Source organism: Myiozetetes cayanensis, unplaced genomic scaffold (genome assembly GCF_022539395.1).
Source record: "Myiozetetes cayanensis isolate MyiCay16 unplaced genomic scaffold, myiCay2020 scf6-25, whole genome shotgun sequence".
In the NCBI taxonomy this organism is placed as follows: domain Eukaryota; kingdom Metazoa; phylum Chordata; class Aves; order Passeriformes; family Tyrannidae; genus Myiozetetes; species Myiozetetes cayanensis.
Genome location: NW_026087853.1, coordinates 14004280 through 14028125, shown reverse-complemented (window position 1 = coordinate 14028125; position 23846 = coordinate 14004280). Strand labels below are relative to the sequence as shown.

Genomic DNA, 23846 nt, shown 5'->3' with positions numbered 1-23846 from the left:
AAAATCTTTCTGGTACAAAGAGGTCCAAAACAACTGCAAACAACTGCACTCAGGAAGGATGTGAACATCCAATTCTCATGAAAACAAGTTTCTCCCAAAAAGCTGTTCATCTCGCTGCCCTATGCACTCAGAAAGATGAAGCAAAGTAGAACTTGTTGTAAGGCATTTATTTTCGTTATGTGTTGGAAAGGGACAATTCTCTCTTCAAAACAATTACAGAGATAATGCCACAATACCTACTGCATATTGCTTTACTGTTGAAACCAAAACATTGTCCAAAAACAGGTGCTTGGCAAACAAAAAGAAAATGATTATACTACCATTGAAATCAATGCTGTTAGATGAAAGCACCATCTTCATTGTCAGATCTGATCAGTCATGCAATTGAAGACGCCAAATAGCAAGTACTTTGGGTTTTACAGTAAGCCATGATCTTTTATGGGTTTATATAATTCTATACAAATTTAAGTACAAAATGGGAATTATGTTTCAGAAATCATAGTGAACCAGGCTGAAGCGAATCACAAGACACACTTCTTAACACTGTATAGCTGGATTTGAACACAGATACCAGTGAACTTGCGCAACCTAGCACACACACAAAATGGTCCCCGAGATTCAGCCATGCTTAGGTGGGGAGCAATGCTGGAGACTGAAGGACAATATCCAACACTATTCACACCCAGAGGGCCAATTTTCTCAAAATTGTTGGGATCCCAAGGAATCATTGTTACTCCATTTTAAGAACGACAGTGTTTTTAGTATGTGGTTATCACAAGGGTATACACAAGCTGTATCAAATACTGAATCAGAAATAAATAATAAAAGATACATCTAATACATCTTTAATTTTTTAATATTTTTTTTACAGCACTGACTTTACAAGAGGATAGACAACCCATTTTAAGGACTGCTAACATCTGAAACAAAGAAGTCACTATTTTATACTCAACATATACTCAACCTTTTAATAACTTTATATATGTATATATGACTTTTCACACAAAAAGTAGTTAAAATAATTTATATCTAAAAACTACTGTGTAAAGAACAAAGAAGGAAATAAAATGTGGGTTTCTTAAAAAAGGCTGGAAGAGGAAGACCTGATTTTTATAAACTCCATTTGCTGTTTCAGTTATTTCTGGAGTTTCAGAAGATTTCCCGACCATCAAGAAAAACTTCCCAAGACATTGACAGCCCTCTGCAAACTTATGACATGCTGGGCAAGGTCACCTGCTAATGAGCTCATGTGGGCCACAGGCATCTTCTAGCATCCGCCCCAGTGGATTCAGGATAAGAATCACGGAAAGAAAACATCTCCCCAGATTGCTATTAAAAACCACAGAGTGAAATTCTGGACCACTGGCATTACGGTGTCCACTGGCCAGGATTTTACTCCCAAGCCCTACCCTCCTTGCCTTCCTTCTGCACCACAGATACAGGATGTTTTCTCACAATGGATTTTTTTACTTCCACAGGAAAACTACCCCAACAGCAGGGTGGACCAGAGCCCCACAGCCAACAGCACACACAGAGTGAAAATGATTTCCTTTGCTTGCTGCAAACGTTACTGTGCTTGTGTTGCTGAGGAATCGCTCTAACATCTCTATTTATACCTGGGTCCTCAAAAACTTCAACCATCTTTAGTAATTTTTGTGGCCATGTAAATGTGACAGAATCCATGGAGGATCTGAAACCCACCCAGTCAAAAGCTCAGGTGTTAATGGCCTGGATCTACACATAATGAACAGAGAAAGGGAAGGTAGTGAAGATGTGGAAAGTACTTTTCTGGAGGTTACATTCCTCTGAAATAGTTATTAAAGCAATATTACAAATAAAAACAGTAATGTGATCTGCAACAGCATGTCCATTTATCTATGAAAGCAAGAGGAGATTATATTAAAGGAAATATTTTAATCTACACAAAGCATTTTCACATACTCCTAATTACAAAACACACACCATAAAGTAATTTTATACTGAATACAGAAATCAATACATCTCTTACTAAAAAGGAGAGAGAAAAAAAAAACTTAGCAGGGTAATGCAAGTGAATTCCTGCAAGAGTGCACTTGGGGAGACTGCTATGAACTCAAAATAGACTCTATTCACTAAAAAACCAAAACCCAAGATTTTCTGCACAGCTGTAGAAGGCAAGGCTGCAAGCTAGTGTAGAAAAGCCTGACTCGCTTGTCACTGCTGCCACGCAAAGACTTTATGAAACCAGTGTTAGCCTAAGAACTGAGAAGTCTTGATTTTTTTAATTGGATGGAAACAACAGAAGAATTTTTCCTTTGTTTTGCCTTTTTTTTGCCAGCCAATTCAAACTCCTCTGGCCCCATTTCTTCTGTTGCCTTTGGACTGTATTCTGCCTCTGTTATCCAACCACTGCTTCACCTGGTTGTTCCCTGGCTGGATACTGCTCATGTTTAATCTGAGGAACTCGAGGCTTTATCTTGAACCATCCTCATAACCTCCTGAAAGCCTCAGAGTCGGGTCCTTAATTTGTAATCATCTACAATGAAAACAAATTGAACTGGTAGATTTCCATCTGCATACTCTGCTACAGACCTCCTCTGCACAAACATTCCCACACTGAGGATGGAGATCTTTAAACAGCTTTATCATTACAACAGTCTGAATAGTACTAATAAATATATCCTCTCTGCTCCCCAGCCCAGTTGATCAGCTCCTCAGCACAAAGGTTGCACAGCCAGACCCGTGGTCAACCAAAGGCAAAACATCTTTGGCCCAGTGGCAGTTCTGCATTACACAAACCACAAGTGCCAGCACCGATGCTCCTGGTTTGGCTGCATTTCTGCAGCTGGTTTTCACATTTTCACATAATGACCAGGATATTCTGGCATAGGCTACAAACTCAAGCACAATGTGGCCCAGCCAGCTAGAGAGGCAGGAGGGTGGTGATGACTTTACATCGCAGGTAGCAGTAACACCACTCAAGTTCTCTTCAACAGGGAAAAATCTTCACCTGTTGAAGCTGATTATGTAATTACAGTGGAAACCAGAGTCCCATCTCCTCCACTATGCTGACACAAAACATGGAGAAATTCCAGTCAAGCTAATGGTGTTCTTGTGGATTTCTAAAAGTGAAGCCGAACAGAAGTAAATCCTTAAAAAGCTAACTGGTGACCATGTAATTTTAGTACAATTGCTCCCATCAACACAGCAATAATAGTGATGCCTCTGAAAACACAGAAAAAACTTCTTCTAACCCACAATAACAGAATTCAAACAGAAATTATGGAAAATCTCCCCAGATTGTCTGCAATTTTAAGAGCAAGGGCATCCTGGTATGGTCTAATGTTACTACACTCCTCTACTTTTACAAAGAAAGACAAGAGTACAGAGTATTAACTAACTTACTGTGAAGCTTATCTTAAATCAAAACTATTCTGAAATTACCAAATGAGGCAGCAATTCAGAAAAGCACTTCAGCGCAGGCTTAATAACATACTCATGCTTGAATATTTTGTAATAATGTAACTATGTCTGGATACTTGGTAATTTACAGTTTTGGCTTTTAAAAGTTGGTCTCCCGATTTGCCCCTGTGATTTAGTAATATTCTAATATACGAGCCATAACATTAATTTCTGCAAGGAAATATTGTAGTATAGCAATTGCATGGTAATTTCTGTGAAAACTACTGTAATGCCACATCACAACAGGTACCTGCATATCTGCACCTGGTAAATTAAAGTGATACCGATACATTCGATAAATAAAAAATAAATTACAGACTATGGGAAAAATGTCACTGATCACACCAATGACCTAAACTTGTTTTCTAGTTACTGCCAAGGTCTGGAGTAATATTTAAATATAGTATTTCTGCAAGCATTAAGAGAATTACAAAATAAACTTCTAACAATCATTTGTAAACAAGTTTAAAATGCACAATTATATTTCAGTAGTTTATTTTGGAGAAACAAAGCAGTGCAAAATAGGCCAACCAAAATTCAGAAGGCAGCCAGGAAAATAAAATTCTTATCTGATGTTCTAACTAGGAAACAGCATACAGACATTTCCATTGGATCCAACACTCAGTTCATGTAAACATACTTAGTTTGAAAGGTCTTGAGTTAGTAAAGCAGTTTTAACATCATTGCTCCATCCCCACCACCCAATAAAGAAACAAAAACCAAAAAACCAAAAAAAGCCCAAGCCATTGTAATAAAGGGAGCAATAGGCAAGTCTACAAACACTCCACCAGCTGGTTACAAGAAAGTACCATACAAAAATATGCACTGGCAAGTTCCTTCCTGAGGGTATCTTTTGTTACACATGTAACATAAAAACACTTTTTATTTTAAACAAACAAAAACAAACCCCGAAGTGTAGATGTCAATTTTATTTCAGTCATGGCTTTACGAAAGGTTTGGTCTGTCATGAATACTTTTATAAACCCCTATGTACATCTGACTCACTCACACCACAACCATCCGAGACCTGCGAGCTGCAGACAACGTGGGATCCAGCAGCCTCAAAGCATACAAGGGTTGTGAAGCGTGCCCAGCTCAGAACTGATCTGCAATACTTGAGGAAGTTGGCTGCATTTATGTGCACCCTGGAATCTGATTGATACCACACTCATAAGGTCCTTTCAGTTCCCATAGAAATATTTTAAAGTTAGTAATCCCTCTAGAGGTGGAATCATCTTCTATTGTATAAATCATCCTGAAAAAAATCAATCTTGGCTAAGGAAATCCCAAAGAATGGCATTTTGGAAGAAGACCAATTTCTCCCAAGGTAAAAGCATTACACAAAAGAATTGCTACGCAACACTCTTCAAAACACTTTTCTCATTCAGGACTGGTACCATCAGGTAGGGTGGTGACACTTTTTTACAGTTTAATCCTCTCTCCATGATCTACCTGGGCTTTAAGCTCTAGATCCTTTTGAGTAGCTACCTAACAGATGATACTAACCAAACTGGTATTAGATGCTGCAGTGGCGGATGCTTTATGAACACCTGCTATAGAAAGACAGAAATTCCTGTATATGCAAGCTAGGAGCTTAACTAAGGAACTTTTCTTAACACCACCCCTCTAAATTGTATGTTAGGGCTTATAAGGGGAATAGAAGGCCACTCCTTCTTCCAAAATAGTGTCTCCATTCTTAGCACTTGGATATTTCCAATTTAGTGTTCAGAATTAGCAAAAGTTGCAGGAATTCTCAACAGCAGAAGATGCTGCCATGCTAGAAGATGCAACAGAGGGTGAACACCACCGGTTCACTGCATATCTCAAGAGGTAACAAATTGGCCACGCTATAGTTTACAGATAGTATAAAGCACTGTTGTAAATTACCATATGGCCTCACCTGGCAGCTTGCAACAAAATAATGTGGTCTCCAAGCTAGAGCTGTCCTGTACTTCTACCTCATATGAAGGTACACAATTCTGTTTATATTTAATTTGCAGAAAAAAAATTGCACAACAGCACGGACCTGTGGAAGGCAGCAACTGAGTTACCTCTCAGGATATGCAGACCAGGTGTACTGCTCCAAGGAAAATGTACAGCTCTGCCAGTCTTTTTGCGGAGCTCTCCCAGAGTCCTCACAAGTGCAACGGAGGGAAAATTAAATTCTCCACTAAGAGATCAGCTGCTTCCATTAACTCTCCAGGATTTCAGTACTAACAGATGATAAAAAGGATGTTATTTAATCTACTCAAATCACTCAGCCTAAATACTGGCACTCTCTGGATGAAACCATGTCACTGTTGGCAAATGTGGTTAGAAGCTGCTTTTGACTGAAGCAGTGAGGCCTGGGGGAAGGCTGGAACAGGGGTGGTCACCTCGGCTCTGCCCCTGAACAAGCAGGCTGCTCTGTCCTACTCAAAGTGCAGAGGCTTCACAGCAAGCTACCTGTCAACATCTTGACTGGTCAATGTTTCAAGAGATTTGGTTTAGTGATACTGAAGTTGTCTTAGCCTTCTTTTGCAATAGCCTACCTGGAAAAAAAGGAACAGGGAATATTTTAGGCAAAAATCTCTAGCACTGTTACATTCAGACACTGCATTGCAAAATTATTATCTTCTTGATACCATGAGGTCCGATTTTAAAATGCTGGTCACCAGTGATTACAAAGAACAACAGAAATGAAAGAGCAACCCTCCCACAATGAAAGGACTAGTGTTAAAACACATGTATGTGTAAACTCTCTACAGATTTGCAACTGGAATCTGATGAAATGGATCTCAATCACTTTCTCGCTCTTCCCCTTTCAGTCCATTTTATCAGCACATTAGGTTACATCAAATGGAAGGGTTTTTTAATTTTTGCTTTTTTGTGTTGTGTTTTGTGTTTGGTTTTTTTGTTTTCCTTTTTTTTTTTTTTCTCAATTGTATTGTTACAGCCTAATCTGGCTCTGGGACCACAATTTGTATCCCTGTGGCTTTTTCTCAGTCCATGGTATTGGCAAGTTATTGAGAAGAAGCTTTTGTTGCCAACGTAGCGACGCAGTGCTGCTGGAAGCTGGGGGACACTGCTGAGTTGCAGCCTAGTCTCTGGTGTTGCAGTTTTACTGAGCTGTTGGTCTCGCTTTCCACAATCCAGGAGGAGTCTTTTCCCATGACGCTGAGACAGCCTGTGCTAGCACAGCATATCCGCTCGTCCATGATCCCACCGCTCTGCTCTGCCAGGAGCTTGCTGCGGTTTAGCTGGGTCACCTCAGGTACCTGACCCTGCAGGACAGCAGCTATGTGGTTCAGGAGATCTGTGAAAAATTCAGAAACACCCTCGTAACCTGAAAAGAGAAAAAAAAAAAAGGAAAGAAAAGAAGGCAATTAAGTAATTTTCATAGGTTCTTTGAAAGACTTCTTTTAACAGTTTATTTCTTGGGCTGTCCTTGTCCCCCAACTGATAATAAAAAGGTTCTTTTCCATGACATCAATTTAAGTGACAGCACAAGCAGATTAGCATAAAGAGGAATAGAGACTCTTGCAATAAGAATAATTTTTTTTCCAATGAGAAAAGCTGTTGCCTTTCAGATTTGCTATTTCTTTTTCCTCCCAAGTATATATGTGTATATACAATTTTAGGTATATTCTACCATTTGTTGCCAAGTCCAGGTTTTTCCATAAGTTACAAACTCCGGAGTATGACAATCTTTTCCATCCGGTTACCAGGTTTACTATGGCAAGTAGCTCTAATGTAGAACTCCCTTGAGGGTCTGGACTCTCTCTAGAATTTGCCCAGCAATACCCTCAGTTAGGAAAACCTCAGAGGACAGCAGGGCTCGCTTTATATTCTACAGAAAAGGCAGCTTCCCACTGTGTAAGAAGCAATGTAATGCCCATCTAATCTAACCTGACTTGACACTTAAAATATGTTTCCTGCTATGTCTGAAGAAACACTTTAGGCATGGAAAACATGTATCAATGATACAGTATTTGGTAGAAACATCAATCTTTTATTTTGGAACTGAAACCACTTTTCTGCATGTTTTCTTAAGTGACAATTTACAATGCAGTTTAATAACAAGTTTCCTGGTTAAAACAGTTGCTCAAGTACCAGGAGACATGACATTTTTGATGACACAAAGGGTGGCACTAGGCGTACAGAGCTTCTGGCTCTATTTTAAACACTCTGGTACAGGCACATCATTGCATTTATTCTAAAATTGAACCAGACATGCAACATATGGGTACAATGTCTTGAAATGGATCTTAACTGCTACTGCATTACCTAAAATTGTTATCAGTTTGCCTTACTATTTAGAGGTGACATATGACATTCAGTATTATTTAATGGGATAGGCTGTTTTAAAAGGTCTATAAAAGTATTCTGAAGGTGACATTAATACAGGAGACTGAAGCAATAAATAAGTTTAAAAGACCCACGTGAATAGCACACATCACACAGCAGCATATGAGCAGAACCAGAGACCACAAAGTAAATGCACATTTTAACACACTTTTAGTGATGTGATCACTGTGCAGAATAGCTCCACAGATCCATAAATAATTCAATTTTAATCTCCATTCTCCTGTAAAGACCAACTTCCTTAGGCAATAAAAAACCCAACTTCTCAGAAACATAAGGTAAGAGGATAATTGTGGTGATTTTATGGTGTATTTATAACCCATATGTTAACTATATAACTCTTATTTAGGCTGAGACATTGCTATTAATTTTATTGTACATGCTCACAATTCTCTCAGATATTTAACAGGTCACACAAAACACCAGCAATGTGAGACAACAGCTCATAGTTTTGCTTTCTCAAAGACCCTTAAACAGATTCACCAAAAAAATTATTCATTTCAAAACATCGAGTTTTCCAGTGCCTCACATGATAATCCACTGGTCGGCAGGGGGCAACTAGGACTCTTGGGGCTGGCCATGGGAGTCAGAACAGGATCTCCACCTCTTTGACAGAAGTGCTTGTTATGCTTTCTTGCTTATGTAAAAGCTGTGGGATTAACCTTCAAATCTACTCAGAGTGCTTCAAACACCCTGGGAATAAGCCATCTCCATAGTAACAGCTTTAATATTCAGAGAGGAGATCCATAGTACCCTAGAGTGTTCCATGTCTGCTCACTGAAAACAAACTAGCCTTGTTGGGGGGCAACTGCAAACACACAAAGACGTTGTTTTAAATATTTAACAGGAATAAGACGGCCAGTTATTCAGTCCTGAAATTGGCAGATGTTACAGTGTAAGGAAGCTGGATGTAACAGGCAGGCTCAGTCTGGGCAAACTCTCTGCACACTGGGTGGAAACGCCCAAGTAATATTGCCTGGTAACTCAGAAGAAACTTCACAAAACTGTAAAAAAGAAATACAAGGAAGGGAGGAAGAGAACTAGATGTCTCAACTCTTGAGTCACAGAACTCCTGTGGAAAGCTGCAAACAGTGGATATTGCCTTGTTTGGTTCCAAGGGCTGCTGCAGGCCTCTCAAACAAATCAGTTGTGGGACATCACCTGTGCTACAATGATAATAAAATCAAGAAGGGTAGATTAAATTATACCTTCAGAAACTACTGGCAATGAATTCAGGGTTAGTGCCACACAGGGCATCAGTGGAAGGATGTAAGTTTAGCATGCCTCAAAACAGCATGGATCGTGCTCCAGCAGGTGCTATCCTAGCACTGCCCACTGAAACCATTTTGCAAGTGCCTGTCTACAACAACCCTGAACTTTGCTATGCTGAAAACACAGTCCTCTGGCTGAACATGGATAGGAAAGATGCCCACCCAGCAACGCATCTGAAAACAAGTACCCACCCCTGCGAGCTTTGGTGGAGGCAAGAAATGGCTATGAGCATTTTTAAGCTAGCATTACAGATGCTACCTGCCTGGTTTTTTGGAGATTCTCCCTGATCTGGCACATTCTCTGCTCTTCTGCATCTTCCCCTGGCCAGAGAGAAATGGACAGCCCATGTCCTGCATTTGTGCCAATGTATTAACGCACGCAAAGTGCGTGTTCTGATCTGATGCTTTTCAGATTCACCCAGAGCCAGCAGTCCACCTCAACAGGGACAGACTGCAGAACACACACACAAGCCGCTGCCCAGGCTGGCTGAGCTCAGCCACAGCCACAGAACAGCAGGCTATGTGGATGGAGCCTTTTCTGTCACTTGTCTGAGGTCAGACAAACATAAACCCCATATGCTACGTGACTGTGCCTACAGTCAGATATCTCAGCTGTTAACCACTGATAAATATAGTCCCAGTGGTTTCCCACTGAACAAGAGACACTATGGGCCTTTCAGACATTCATCTTTAAAATCTTTTTTGAAGAGTTGCTGGTGCTAATGGAGCAGGTAACAGACAACATCCTGCAGGTACATTTGCTCTCACTTCTGACGTTAAACTCATCTCAACATGACATCCACGGAGCGGCAGGTTCAAATGAGCTTCAAGCCTGGCAAACATAAAAGACAGCAAACAAGTAAGGCAGCAAGCCTCTAGGCACCTGGACAAGGCTTTGGTTAGGCCTGGCCCCAAGCTGTGGCTTGAGCTCAGTGGAAGAGGCTGTGAATGCTTCTTATAGGGCATCTCTTCCCCTCCCTTTCTCAAAGCAGTGGTGCAGAGATAATGCGGCAGATCCTTGGAGGGTCTAAGTTGGGTCCAGTTTGTCTCTACTGCAACCACTGCAGGCTGGAATGATTTTAGGAAGAGGAGAAAGGGAGGGCCCCTTCCTGGGACTGCACTGAGCCAGGAACAGGGAGAACCCACTGCTGATGCAGTGACTCTTTTGAGGTGGGCTGAGTTTGAAATTCTCATTAGCAATGTGCTGGCCCTGTCAATGAAGTCAGACCTTGAACCTGTTCAGCCTTTATTCATACTGGCCCTTGGAGGGAAATTCAGTTGCCTGGGCTGAACATGCTTTTGAACAAGAGAGTATTCTGTGCCGAAATGTAACTTTTCTTCTGTTGCATTTTACTCCATTGCTTCTTCTCCAACCTCAGCAGCCCTTAAGGGCAAGGGCATCTCTCTCTCAGTTCTGCTACCTTTTACAAATCTGAAGGCACTTTTGTCTCTCCCAGCCTTCTCTTCCATATGCCTGGTCCCTGCTGCTATCCTCTAGACTTTCTCCAGCTGGTCTTCAACCTATCCCATGGTGATAAAGCCAGTAGCTACCTTCACTACTCACATGTTCACCACCAAAAAACTGCTGTGTGAGACACAGTATAGGCCAGTGCATAAGAAGCTTCCCCATGCTCTCAAGTCTCCTGCAAGGACTAAACCACTCTACTAATTCAATGTCCTTTAAAGATCAATTACTGTGCAGACTGAAACACAGAACTTGGGCTGAACGTTGAAAACTATTGCCTTAGCGTAGAAGCACAGCAGAGCAAGAGGCCAAAGGCAGTTCTGAAAACCTCTGCCACAACAAGAAGACATTACTCCTCTCTAAATATGCAAATATATGTTTGCCAGTGGTTGTTCCCCAATCTGGACTTTTCAAGATTTCAAGAAAAGGGGAATTTCACTCTGTGCAAAGTACCAAATCCAAAACAATACTTGAAAAAATATAAAAACCCCAAACACCAACCCAAAATGCACAATGCAAGATTGCAAAAGAATCTCCTGCATCACTGACTTCAAGACCCAATGTTTGAAATATAATCGCATTGACAAAACTGATATGGCTCCATCTGACACCAAATTTAGGTCATTTCACTGCTCTTGGCAGAACAATGTTTTCATAGGTCTGCAGATTGCATCAACACCATATGGTAGAACCGTGATGCAAAGTGACCTGAGAATAGCAGAGTTGAGTATTGAAAGGAAGCCACTCACTGTGGAGATACACCAGCAAAGCACTACAGGGCAGTAGTAGGACTGAGAACCCAAATGGAAAGATTTAGGAGACTCGGGGCTCAGGGCAAGATCTCTAGATGTATATTTTCTATACTGAGAACTCAAAGTCTTCAACGACAGGTTAAAGAAACTACATATCAGCCTGTGTACGTCTCTGAGAAAAAACATCACAGCAGGTAATGAGAAAAAACAATCAGATAATGAGAAGAGATTCTCAAAGAGAAAAATTCCATACAAAAGATCATCAAATGAGATGATGTATTCTTTTCCTATGTTAGGCTACTGAATTTAGCACAAGTAAGACCTTCTCTTATACACACTTAAAAATCCTTTTAACAGTTCCAGTGGTCAAGAAGTTTAATTCAGTTGCTTCCAAGACATAAGTTAACTAAAAAAGCAGAGGACAAATTTACCTGGTTTTAGATGCTCTAATCTATTCTTTTACTCCAGGATGCACTTATAAGTGCACTTGCAAGGATACTAACTCTTCACAACACTCTTCTGTGCACCTACAATTTTATCATCTTCAGATTCCCAGCACTATTTTTGTGCACAAATGTCTTTCTATAGGGAATCAGTTTGCACAGGAAGAGATTTTTAAGGGAACACTTTGTTGCTTCCACCCCCTCATCTTTTTTTAATGGCACTGAGTCTGAAAAAAACAGAAACCTTTAAAGGTTCTCCTAAAATAGAATTTACTATTCTTCTTTTCATTTCAGAATGAGGGCCAGGCCCAGAAAAGCCAGGTTCCAGCACACAGTCCCAGACTACGGTTCCTGGGCATCCCTTTGCAGGGAAGGGCATGACAGCCATGTTACAACTAGCCACTAAAATTTAACCATATCTCCTAAGAGCCGATATTTCAGTTGCAAATTCCATATCTAGATTAGGGTTCTGCCCTTCCCAGATTGACCTGTATTTGATCTCAGAACCATCCGGATGCTACTTTCCTGTCCCAAACTGGGGAAGCAATGATGTGAAACACCAGCAGTAAAACTTGCTCCACACAAAGCAGGAGTGGAAAGGCTTTTCTCACCTGGGAATGCATTTATATCAATGACCGCATGCTGCCCAGTCTGATTGTTAATGATGATGTCAATTCCGAAGAGGGAAACTCCCAGAGCTTGCCGCAGTGCCTTAGAGATTTCCCGGATGACATCGTCGTTTGGCCGCTCAAATACTCCTTCAATTTTATCCAGCTATAATGGAAAAAGACACATTACTAAGGGACTCTGAAGGAGCCTTTTTAGTGGAAAGATTGATTTTCAGAAGTTTCCAGGTGCATATCCATCAAATCTAATTGCAGACCACCATTGGCATGAAAGAGAGAAAGACACCAAAGAGAACCTGCTTTCATAATTCAGAATCCTTCCTATATTGGAAGTTCATCTGCACTCAAGTACCTAGTTCTTCCTCCTCATACTGGTGCAGCTGGAAAAGCAGAGCAGTGTAGGAATGAATGGAGAATCAGACTCACTGTTTTAAGTACTAGATCTACACCTTAAAAAACATATACAGGTGGCATGTCTAACCCTGTCTGTAAACATTCTGTATATTATTGTTGTTTCAGTGTAGATCAATGTCTGTGCTACAGGATTCATAGGACAGAATCCTGTTGTTAGTTTAATCTGAACCATATAGTACAACTCAGCTGGTATCTTCAGGGCAGAGTATACTTTTTATGTGGGTTTTCATGTATAAATTATTCTATAAATATTTATTAAAATGAATAACTCAGGTTACTTATTTTCTTCACTTTTTACACGTTACCCCGCAGAAGTATGCTGTTATGCCCACAGAAGCATGTATGGAATATGTATGTGTATGAGTGAGATGGCAGGTAAACAAACCACAGGAGCAAACTCTCTAAATTTGAAAGTAAATTCTTAGGAATGGCTTCTTGCTTAACCTAACCATAAAGAGATCTATAAATAGTACAATTACAGTTTTAATATTTAGCATGAGTGTTGCATATCAAATTCAATCAAATACGAGACTAGTCCCCAGTAGAGCTTGTGAAACAGAAAAGAATCTTGAGATTGAGAGATTGAGAGGACCCAGTGCTGTAAAGTGACTTTCTCAGCAGTTGAGTGCCCAAGAACTTGTTAGGATTGATGTGTGCAAAGCTTATTAAAAGGACTGGTAATGCTAGCATGAAACTGCAGGGTGCTGGCATTGCTGGTCTCGAAGGACACCCAGAAATGGTCCTGTGGTCGCAGCCTGGGCATGCTCACATGGCAGACAGCTACTGGCCCTCTGTGGCCTTGTGCCAACATGATTTCACTGCTTGAATTTTCACTGTTTGTCTTTCCTCACAGAACTGAGTCCTAGAAGGATGATTTATGCTTATTAATCTCTCTGGACAGGAAAAAGCCAGGTGTTTGCCTTCAGAAACTCGTTCTTCCCTTTGCCTAGATTAGCCCTGGGGAGTTTGGGCATGGCAAGCAGCACAGCCCTGCTGCATCAGTGCTTCCTCACCGGAGCTCGGTAAGGAAAACCAGAGGGGTACACAGTCATGCTGGTTCGTGGTACCAAACAGACCTCAGCCTGCAACACAGAAGCAGACAACTTGTGAAAGAGAGTCACTAGCTACTAACACTTCCATAAGAAAGGACTAAATAGTTTTCCAGCTGTGATTGAGAGAAAAAGACCAAGTGTACTTACTGCTGTTAAGACGGATGAGGACTCTGGTTTGGAAACATTGTGGCTGTTGAAAAATATTGATTCTCTGTCTGCAATTAGAAACGGGTTGTAAATAACTTTATACCAGATTTTAATTTCCAAAGGAATAGTGCAAAGAACAGTAGGTGGCACTGCAGCCCCAGGAATCTTGTCCTGGTCCCCACTGGGCCATCCTTGCCACCCACCCCACCCACAGGCACTTTGCTGCTGGCACTTGGCTGCCTGCACAGGCAGGGACCCACAGATGGGCCAGCCACGGTTCTTGGACCACACATAAATGGAACCATGTCCTGGGTTACCAGAAGTTGGTTTCCTTTCTTTCAGCAGAGCCAATAACTAAATTCAGTCAAATAATGAAGTTAATTTCTACTAATTTGCCATACTCAAAGTGACAGTTCAAAGGGGAAGGTGTGTGACAGAAGGGGGAAGCTGCATTCACTGCAGGCAGGAGGCCAGTAGCACCTAGGATACACTGAGATCCCTGTGAAGCTGGGGAGGGCGCTGTCACCATGGGAGAAAGCAGTACATTTGGTGGTCAGGACCCGCCCTCCTTTTGGAGGCACCACAGGAATGCAGGAGACACCCTGAAGTGACAGAAGCCACTAATGTACCACAGTGGAAACCATGAGGAGAATTGCACCAGCACCTCCTGCCCTGATCCCCCTGTGCTGAAGGTTTTACCGGTGGGGAGAAATCCATCACCACATGTCTCCCCTTGGAATTCCCACCACAGCAGACTGATGGCATTGTACAGACAACCCACACAGGAACAATTGGACCAAAGTCTCCGCGTGCAGGTGGCACCAGCAAGAGTATTTCTGCTATGCTGGTCACTCTGAGTGGACATTTAAGAGCAGCCTCAGGGCCAACACATTAAAGATGGGGAAGCTGTGAAAAGCAAACCCAAGTCCACTCTGCAGTCTGACCACAAAACACTCTTCTTGTCCTTCCTCCCATTTAGAAAGACCCTGTACTTTCAGACACTCAGCTCCTCACATGCGTCAGAGCCACCAGATCTGCTTAATCATCAGATCTGCCTAGTAAGGAACCTGTGGCATGGCCCCCTCAAACTCTCCTGATTTGGGTAAGAAAATGAGACAATTACCCTAATCTGCTTATTTTTATGTGGACTTGCAGACAACTTTCAAAGCTTACACTAACAGATGAGACATTAGCTAAGGCATTTTCAGAAAGATGCCTTAAAATGTTCCCTTCAAAATGCAAAAGTATCGAACAACTGTCCTAACAGTTTATATGAACACAGGTTCTGGCCTACTTAGTTTGATCAGGACATAGATGTAAATACAGGCATACACAGCTGCAGACAAGGACTTTTACCAGTCTCTCTCTCTCTATGTATATATATATCTATAATTCTTCTATACCTATATAAACAAAATACATATTTGTGTGCAAAATGCAATGGACAGTGGACATCCCCAATCTGCAGAAAACACTAAGCAAAGAGACAAAAAATTGGCATTTGTTTATTCAAGTCCTTTAGTTTGATCCCATCCCCACCTCCTGGATTTGTCCAGTTGCAAGCAGGTCATGCTCCCATCCATATGCTGCTAATTGCTTTATGCTTTTGGTGGGCCACAAAAATGCAGTTCTCTGGAAAGGAGTTTTTTTCCATAAAGGAAATCTAAGTAATCTTTAACGAGGAACCTTCAAGTGCTGCTTTCTAGTGACATATAGAAGGATCACTGTCCTCACTGATAAATCCATTCCTCCTTCCCCCCAACACATCTGTATCTACAAACCAAAGGACATCTCCCACCAGGGTTTTCAACATTGGGCCTCACATGAACAGGGAGGCTCATTTAATGGAGAGCACAAGTGATTCTTGATTTAAACACACCTACATAACCAAGGTAAAAATAGGGAGAGGAAGTTCTGAAATGATGGAATCCAGGAAATTCTCTCCAAAGCACATTTATAAACAAACTCCGGAACAAATGGCACATGAACTTACAGTGAAATGAGAGAACTCTCCCCCTTTCCAAATGACATAAACCACTTTTTCTAACAGGTAAGACTCAGGTTACCATTGCATAAATATTTACTGTATGAATGTCATTCGTATGTATTCCAGAGCAGGTGAGTTATTTTCCTTCCTAGTGAAATAATACAGAAGAGGAAACATGGTATGTCAGAACCAGCTGCCTTCACTTCAGCAGTGTTTTCACAGACATTTTTCATGTTTCCTGACAAGGCTCCAAGAACATACATTTCCTTTTAAATTGGTACAACTGACCTGAGATTCCTGCAGAGAAGTTCTTTAAAGACGGTCTCTTCACCACTGTGTAGGACTCCCCGACCACGAAGACTTTATACAGCACGGCGTTGTGGTTGATGAAGCTCTGAATGACACAGGGGGGGCGAACAGCTTTCAGGCCCTCCTGGTTGAAGATGATCGCCATCTGGAAACACACACACACAGTTGGGCACAAGTCTTGCAATAGTTTTATGCTTACCCCCCACCTGCCTAGCAACAAGGGGGAACATCTACTGGTGGATGTATATTGACCATGTGTGAATTCCTTCTGCGCATCTAGATCTATGTCATTATGTTTCATTTAGTGACACATAGCTCTCTGAACACTATGGGCAGTGCAGCTTTCATTTTCAATCAACATTTTCTTCTCAGCTCTCTGCAACTTCATTTTCTGCCTTTAGTTGGGAAGCTACTGCCACTGCAGGTACAACAAAAGGGAAAAACACCTGACCAACACAGATGACAAAGTTTGTATTGAATACAAGCCTGTAGCATGAGAACAACAGAAGGAACAGCTCTGTTGTACTAACTATATGAATTCTTCCCCACTGCTCTATTCCCCATGGTTTGGCTCAGTCCAGTTGCAACAACCTAAGTATTGGGGCGTCACCCATCCCATCAGAGAATATTTTTCAGACTCCAATAGTTCTTACTGCTAACAAATGCTGGCCTACTGATTTTCCTTGGTTTCACCCCGTTACTACAAATGGATAGTCCTCTTGAAGGCACTGGAATAAATACGGTAAAAAGGAAGGGATTTATAGGGCCTGAATGATGACCAACAGCTGCCTCAGGCAGCACAGAAGCAATGTTGGTAGGAGGACAGAAGTACTTTGATGAGACAGCTTATCTTCAGCACATATTACACTGGTCTTTTCCTCGACCTCTCCATTACCATACTTACATGCACATATAAAATTAGCACAACCACAGTGCCCATTTTGCAGGTTTGTTGTTGGTGCTGACATGGCTCCTACACAGAACCAGCAGCAAGCACCATTCTGGTACAGGTGATGAAATTACTTTATACCAATGTATAAAGTAATTTTCTATTATTGAGCATAAACCTAGGTTTGCTCTCCATCCTCAAAGCCCTGAAAAAGCTATGCTCTAGGGATCTGAATATTGACCTGTCTTCATTACTCCAGCAATGCTGGGCCTTGTTATCCACAGTGGCAGTGGAGCATGTTGGTAGTAAGGTCAGAGCACACGACATGCATTTTATCTTTCTTTCCTCTGGAAAAAACTACCTCCCACAGGCAGGGATGCTCTGGTTAGAACACCTTCCCCTCTTAAGAGTCTTGAAGACAACAGCACCCTTCCCCCCTTAAGAGTCTTGAAGACAACAGCTAACAGCCAAGTCTTGAGCCTGCTGCCCACCTTAGTCAGTGTAGGATGCAAAATACTTATCAGAAAAATTCCTAAGCTCTGAAACTCAAGTGGTTTTATAAGACTGTTAATATTTTCTCACTGTCCTAATTGGGCGTACTGTTTTACTCAGGATGCAAGACAGTCCAGAGAGGCTAAGAGAATTCCTCTCAGCCCTGAAGTGACTCCACAGTGATATACGAAATAAAATGGCCTCCTTCCTGCCTCAGCACGGCGCAGATGAGTTACACTGCTTGCTTCTGCTTTCCATATACTTTCTGTCAGTTTTCGTGCTTAGTGTCTTAATGAAGTCAGGGTCACTGGAAGGGTTTTACCAAGAAACTTTATCCCTTTACGTTCTCTCTCATGTATTACATATGATCAACTGCTCATTTGATGAATGCTGTACTTTCAGACGGAACTTTTGCTAACACCTTAGTTTGCTTCTATAAAAAATCTTAGCAAATATTACAGGTTTTTGGGTTTTGTTGTTCAAAAACACAGTTGTGGTAAATGATGTAGTGATTACGTATTCATAGTTAAAAGTCTGAGCACACATTTTTGTCCTTATTGCTCCTTATCTGGTAGTCCAATTTAGATCAAACAACTGTCTGCACAGATGCACAATGACTCAGTAGGTTAACATTTTCTGAGTTCCAGTCAATATGTCCATTCAAAACATACTTGCAGCTGATATTCTTACTGTCTCTATTACACCAGGTGCTTTCTATTTGACAGTACGGACTGAATTTGCAAGTGGTAACAACCTGTGCAAGAAACTTCTCTAACCAGCAGAATCATCCATCAAGATGATTCACAGCAACAACATCATACGTCATTTATTTCTCACTGGTGGCAAGAAACACTCTTCCTCCTATGCAGAATGTTGGCTTTATATAATCTCCAACATCACACTGGCAAGAACTGTGCTGTTCCTATAGTGTTCTCTTCCAATAATAATTGATTCCCACAAAAACCCACAAGATGAGCAGGTATTTATCAGCCAATTTTAGAAGTGTGGAAAGCCAGAGAGTTTATCTTCTCAGCACATAACTGACCTAGACTACTGGAAACTATGTGAAACCTCTCTTCTGCAAAGCTCTGTGCTGACAGCCCATGGACTAGCACACAACCCATATAACTCCTGTGGTGTTGCGTTACGCTGGTTCACTGTGATGTCTCATGGTTTTTAACATGCATGAATAGAGCTCCAAGAATTCTCTTGCAGGGTGCACTTGCTCTTTTTTATGTAGCACAGACCTGCTGTGTCTGGCAGTAACATGGGAACAATACTTGATGTCATAATTTCCAAACAGCATTCCTCATTATAAATGCAGAGCTATCTTGAAGGCAAAACTAAACATTTGCACCAGTATTTTTTACTGACAATGTCCTTAAGGAATTCAGTCTCAAAAAGCATAGTGATTCTCTGCCTTTTTCTCACTCAGAAAAAGTAATTCTGGACACAGTTCTTCAGGCTATGAGTCTCTCATGGCAGCTGTACTGAAGGTTAATTATGTTCTGACCTGCTGGCAGCCAGGAAGCACAACTTCCAGCCATCATCTCTGTTCAGGTTTAACAAACGGTGCTGGCAAAGCAGGGTTCAAGTGCTGAGCTGGCCAAGGAAGCTGCTAGTGCAGAGGCCACGTAGAACTGTGGGACACCACAATAAGACTAACAGCACCTCAGCTTAACTACAGCATGTTCTCACATGAGAAGTGTGGATTCTATCAGCCTTGGCTGGTACTAAACCCAAACTCCAGCCTGCACCTTCAGCTGTCCCCGTTAGCCAGCACTTGAACTTTTTGAACAACTATCTTATGAAGAAAAGCAGGTTTCTGGTCAGTGTTTTGGTTCTGGTGTCAACTATGCAGTGAAAATACATCTACAGAAAATGAAGTGGTTTACCAAAAGCCAAAGAAGGAGTCATGAAACAGCATCATTTAGACAGACTGTACTGTAAGTAAGTACTTACTCTATGCTTCCCTTGATATTATTGACCATAAACAATCACAAGACAGTTCCACTCTGATCATAAATACACTTTGGATCATTCCTGAGAACTCAGCAACTCCAAAAGTTGCTACTACTAACTATGTAGAGTACCATGCAAGATTTCAGGCTTATTTCCAGGGGTCCTCCTAGGCTCTCATCATAAGTTTCTGTGATAAAGTGCAGCCTACAACTGTATTTTAGTCTAATTTTTGCTCAGAAAATGGAATTCTGGCAGGAGGTTGAGGTGTGTCTGCATGGTATGAAAGAAGATCAAAGAAAGATTCACCATGGAAACAAAGTCCAAGCCTGACCAGACACGCACTGAAAGGTTCATGCATTTCAGGCTGCAGTTGCAGAGGAACTCCTGACAGAATTGAGTCTGAAATTCATTAACTAATCCAGAAATTCATAAATTAATCCAGTCCCCAAGTGTTCTTGGTAACAACAGCAAAAATTTATAGCAGTTGCTCCAGCAACTAATAGGACTGTTTGTTGGCTTGTGAAATAATCCAAGGTAAGGCCTGACTAAAAATCTTGCTGCATTTTTAAAACAAAGTGCTGTTCAGTTAAGATTTCAGCCATTGCCATTCTGCTTGTCTAGACTAACATTTTACTTCAGGGCCTTCAGCTCTTAGAGATATTTCAGCAACATAGCACATATTTCAGAAGCAGCTGGGAAACACAGACTGATGGCCGATGTTGCTAACAAAGGAAGCTGGGAATTAGAAGAGCCAGCAGCAAGGGCTGGATTCTCAAAACTGAGCTGCAGTAAGCAGGAAGGCAGGAAGCACAAATGGAAAAGAATTAAAACAGGACTCTACTCACCTAAATTTAGAGGAAGCTAGTCTCATAGGTAATGCACTCCTTCCAGGAATATACAACCATTTTAGCTGCAGCTGCCTTACAGGAAGGCAGATAAGCTAAGGTCTACCAGCACTGTTCTCCCCACAGATCCCACTGTGTTATTACAAGTGAACATGCCTGGAAACCGTATCTATTTGTTACTCCTTTCCCTCAAGGAAAGGAGCCAGCTGCTCCATTTGAAGAACAAACCCGCTTCTCATCTGTACCACATACATGTTGGAAAGTAACACTGTGGGATGGAAACACTGTTTAGTGTGACCTCTCACCAAAGAAGAGTCTGAAGGAGATTCCTTGGAGACAGAGCTAACTGGAGACTACAAACTGCTAGACACAACAAGATGATAGAAGCTACAAAGTGCTAAAAATAATTTCCATGTCAGGAAGTTCAAGTCATATTTAACTTCATTTCAGATTTCTGTAAAAATAATGGTGCAATTAAACATGAGGGAGAGGCAGGGAAGAAAAGTTGTTTGAGCACAGACCTCATTCAGCCTACTACAGGATTGGAAATCCCCAGCCAAACCACCATGGGGGGGACTGGATGCAGGGGCATAATGCTGCGAAGTTTTTTAACTTACCTCATGAGAGTTGGTTCCATGGGCCACTCTGGTTTTACAAACTGGGTAAATAAAAAAGAAAAAACAATTCACCACTGAAACAGGACACACAAACCCCTTACAATCCTGTTCCCACCCACACATGCAAACACTGGAGTTCACCAGACCAAGGCATTGACTGTACCAGACACCAGTGACAGCCTCTGCTTGAACAGTGTCCTCAATTATTGCAAAGCTTGGCTTGCTCCAAGCCCTATTCTCTCAATTCCTCCCTGTAACTAAGGTGCAAGCACAGATCATTATTAGGAGTGGGCAGAGTTGCAAAGCATCAGCTAAGAAGTTAGTACTAGTATGGGATTGCCACCTGCCTACTCAGAGAGCATCTTCACAAGTATGTGATTTTTTTTCTGAGGCTGGAGCTACTTTACAGGTACCACAAAACACTACTGTCCTGAAAACAAAGGAATTGGGACACAGTGAAAAACAACTTATTTTCCTACCTCCCTGTTTTTGGGGAAGAGTAGGAAACCTAATGAGCTCTATCAAACTAAGATGCAACTTATTTTTCACAGGCAACCATAGAGGGAGACGAAGAAAGGTAGAGAGTCTAGCAATTCTTTTTCCTTCACATTTTTTATCTGCTCTGTATATCCTGGTTCTCACCTCTAGCCTAAGTAAGAGGAGGAGTAAAACCAGTAAGAGGAAAGAAACAAAATGCTCCTTCTGCTAAGAAACCAGAGAAGAGCTGAAGACCCTAGGGCCCACATGATCACTAGAGCTAATGTTACTTATGTGTTAAGCTAAAGAGATAAAAACTTGCAAGTAGTGAGGGGATGGATAGGATGGGACTTCTTTGGAGGTTGTTGGAAGAATCAAATTCCCAGGCAAGAGGGCAGGCAGCTATGAAAGGCTGATGAGCTGCACTAGAATCCAAAATAAGTTGATAACTTGAAGTTTTGGAAGGTGGTATACCATGTCTCATAGACACATGTTCTGGAGAACCAGAGTCTTTTTAAGAAAAAAAATTTAAAAAAAGAGAGAGAAAGAAGAAAAAGCATTCCCAGAGTACCAAGTTGTATAAATTTTAAGTGCTATTTTTTAATTTCATCATCATTTAGAGAGATTGATTCAGACCTTCTGGATATATGGGCTATGCTCCTGACTACTGAGGACCAGTCAGCCTGTATTGAGAGCACAACATGAGGAGGGGGTCAAAGCCGTTCAGTGGGCTTTAAATTCCTGCTTCCCAATCTAGCTTCAGGAGACCTGCCTCATTTGGGAGAGCGAAGGCAGGGAGGGCAAAACATGCTTTTTCCACGCAACTTTACCTCTGAACCTTACAAATGAGGCAAGCACCAAGGGAACAAACACCGACTAACCGATTCTGCTCACTTTATACTGCAAGGAATCAAATAAAGGAACGAATTAAAGCAGAAGCCCCATAATGAAACTTGCCACAAAGCACAAACAGTTCATAGCAGCTTTCTGAGGCTGTGGGCCCTTGGAGTCTGTTATGTATGGTAAATTTTTACCCCTTTTCTTCTACTCTCTATGATTATATTTGTAGTCTGCATCAGGGAAAGAGAGAGGTGGGTGAAAAAAGAGGACAATCAGCAAGGCAGTGATTTTCTCAAGAAAAACAATGACTGCAGCTGGCAGGAGAAACACCTTGCACAAATTCAGGGCAAGAGGCTAACTTTGTTAGAACTATTAGCATTTCCCAGGAATGCATGTTTACTTTAGTGAGGTGTTTAAAGTAAGGAACATCAATAAAAGGCAAAGTAAAAGATGATAGGGAGAGGTTTTGTTCCACATTCCAAACGCTGATTTAGAGCATTTATTTCAGGAAGGTTTTAACATCCCTGACACTTTTGGCAGTGAAACCCGCACTCCTACAATGTTGGCTATGCCTTGGGGAATGCATTGCAATATTCAGAACCTACTAGAAGCTCCAAGAAAAAGCCCATGTACATACTGAATGGGAATGCCAGTCCATTCTTCTCTATAAGCTGCAAGGTATCTTCTCCACAGGCACTTGTCAGCTCCATAAAGGGTGGTGAACAGATCCTCTCATCTGCAAGACAAAAAAAAGACTCAAATGGAGATGAGGGGTTTAAGTTCTCGGCTGCATCATTAACAGCTCTCTCCATAGTAACTGCTTCCTGATAGTCCACTTTACCTTAACAGTTGAAATTAAAACACCAAAAAGACTATAAACCAAGACTGAATTTGGGTTTCTGGAAACATTTCAGAAGATGAAAGTCCCAATTTTCAGGTAATCTAAATGGAAATATAAAGCCAGTATTTTCAGTTAGGCAGCAAAAATGATCACCTGCTTAGGAACATGCAGCTGCAAAAGACTTAGCCAGTGAGGTGAAAAGCAGTTGGGATCTTAGCTCTTAACTTTATGCCTTCAATCATAGTTTTCTAAAACATTTTACAAAAAACTGAACGGTCATCAAAGGTGACTGGAACAGGCAGTCTCCCAAAGCCATCATTCCTATAGGGCTCCTCAAGTGGCAGAGTGTGAATTTACTTCAGTCAAGGTGCCAGTCATGTAATACATTCTCCTTTCATTGGGACCTCTCTGCCACAAAAGCAGTGCTCATTTGGTCTGGCAAAGCCAGTCAGAGCACCACTGAGACACCAAGACACCATGTCAAGACTGCTCAGTGGGGTCTGGTTAAAGAGAAAGAACACGGGAGCCATGGTAAAACTGAACAGAGCAGGTCTGCTCCAGAGTGTTTCTGCTGATGTTGTGCTGTTCACATGGGGTTGTGGGAAGGCTGGGGTCAAAACCGAGCCCTCTTA

At 41.5% G+C, this 23846-nt stretch overlaps 1 protein-coding gene across 3 annotated transcripts in view; it reads right to left on the bottom strand.

Moving 5' to 3' along the window:
• Positions 1-152: 152 nt before the first annotated feature.
• ITPK1 (inositol-tetrakisphosphate 1-kinase) overlaps positions 153-23846 on the bottom strand; it is a 141841-nt gene continuing 118147 nt past the window's right edge. For all 3 annotated transcript variants that reach the window (XM_050334955.1, XM_050334957.1, XM_050334956.1), the window contains 6 exons: positions 23011-23109; positions 21057-21097; positions 16231-16396; positions 13956-14023; positions 12328-12490; positions 153-6766 (listed from right to left, as the gene is read on the bottom strand). In XM_050334955.1, coding sequence (XP_050190912.1) covers positions 6444-6766; positions 12328-12490; positions 13956-14023; positions 16231-16396; positions 21057-21097; positions 23011-23109 — 860 coding nt within the window. In that variant the 3' untranslated portion in view covers positions 153-6443. The remainder of the gene's footprint in view (positions 6767-12327; positions 12491-13955; positions 14024-16230; positions 16397-21056; positions 21098-23010; positions 23110-23846) is intronic.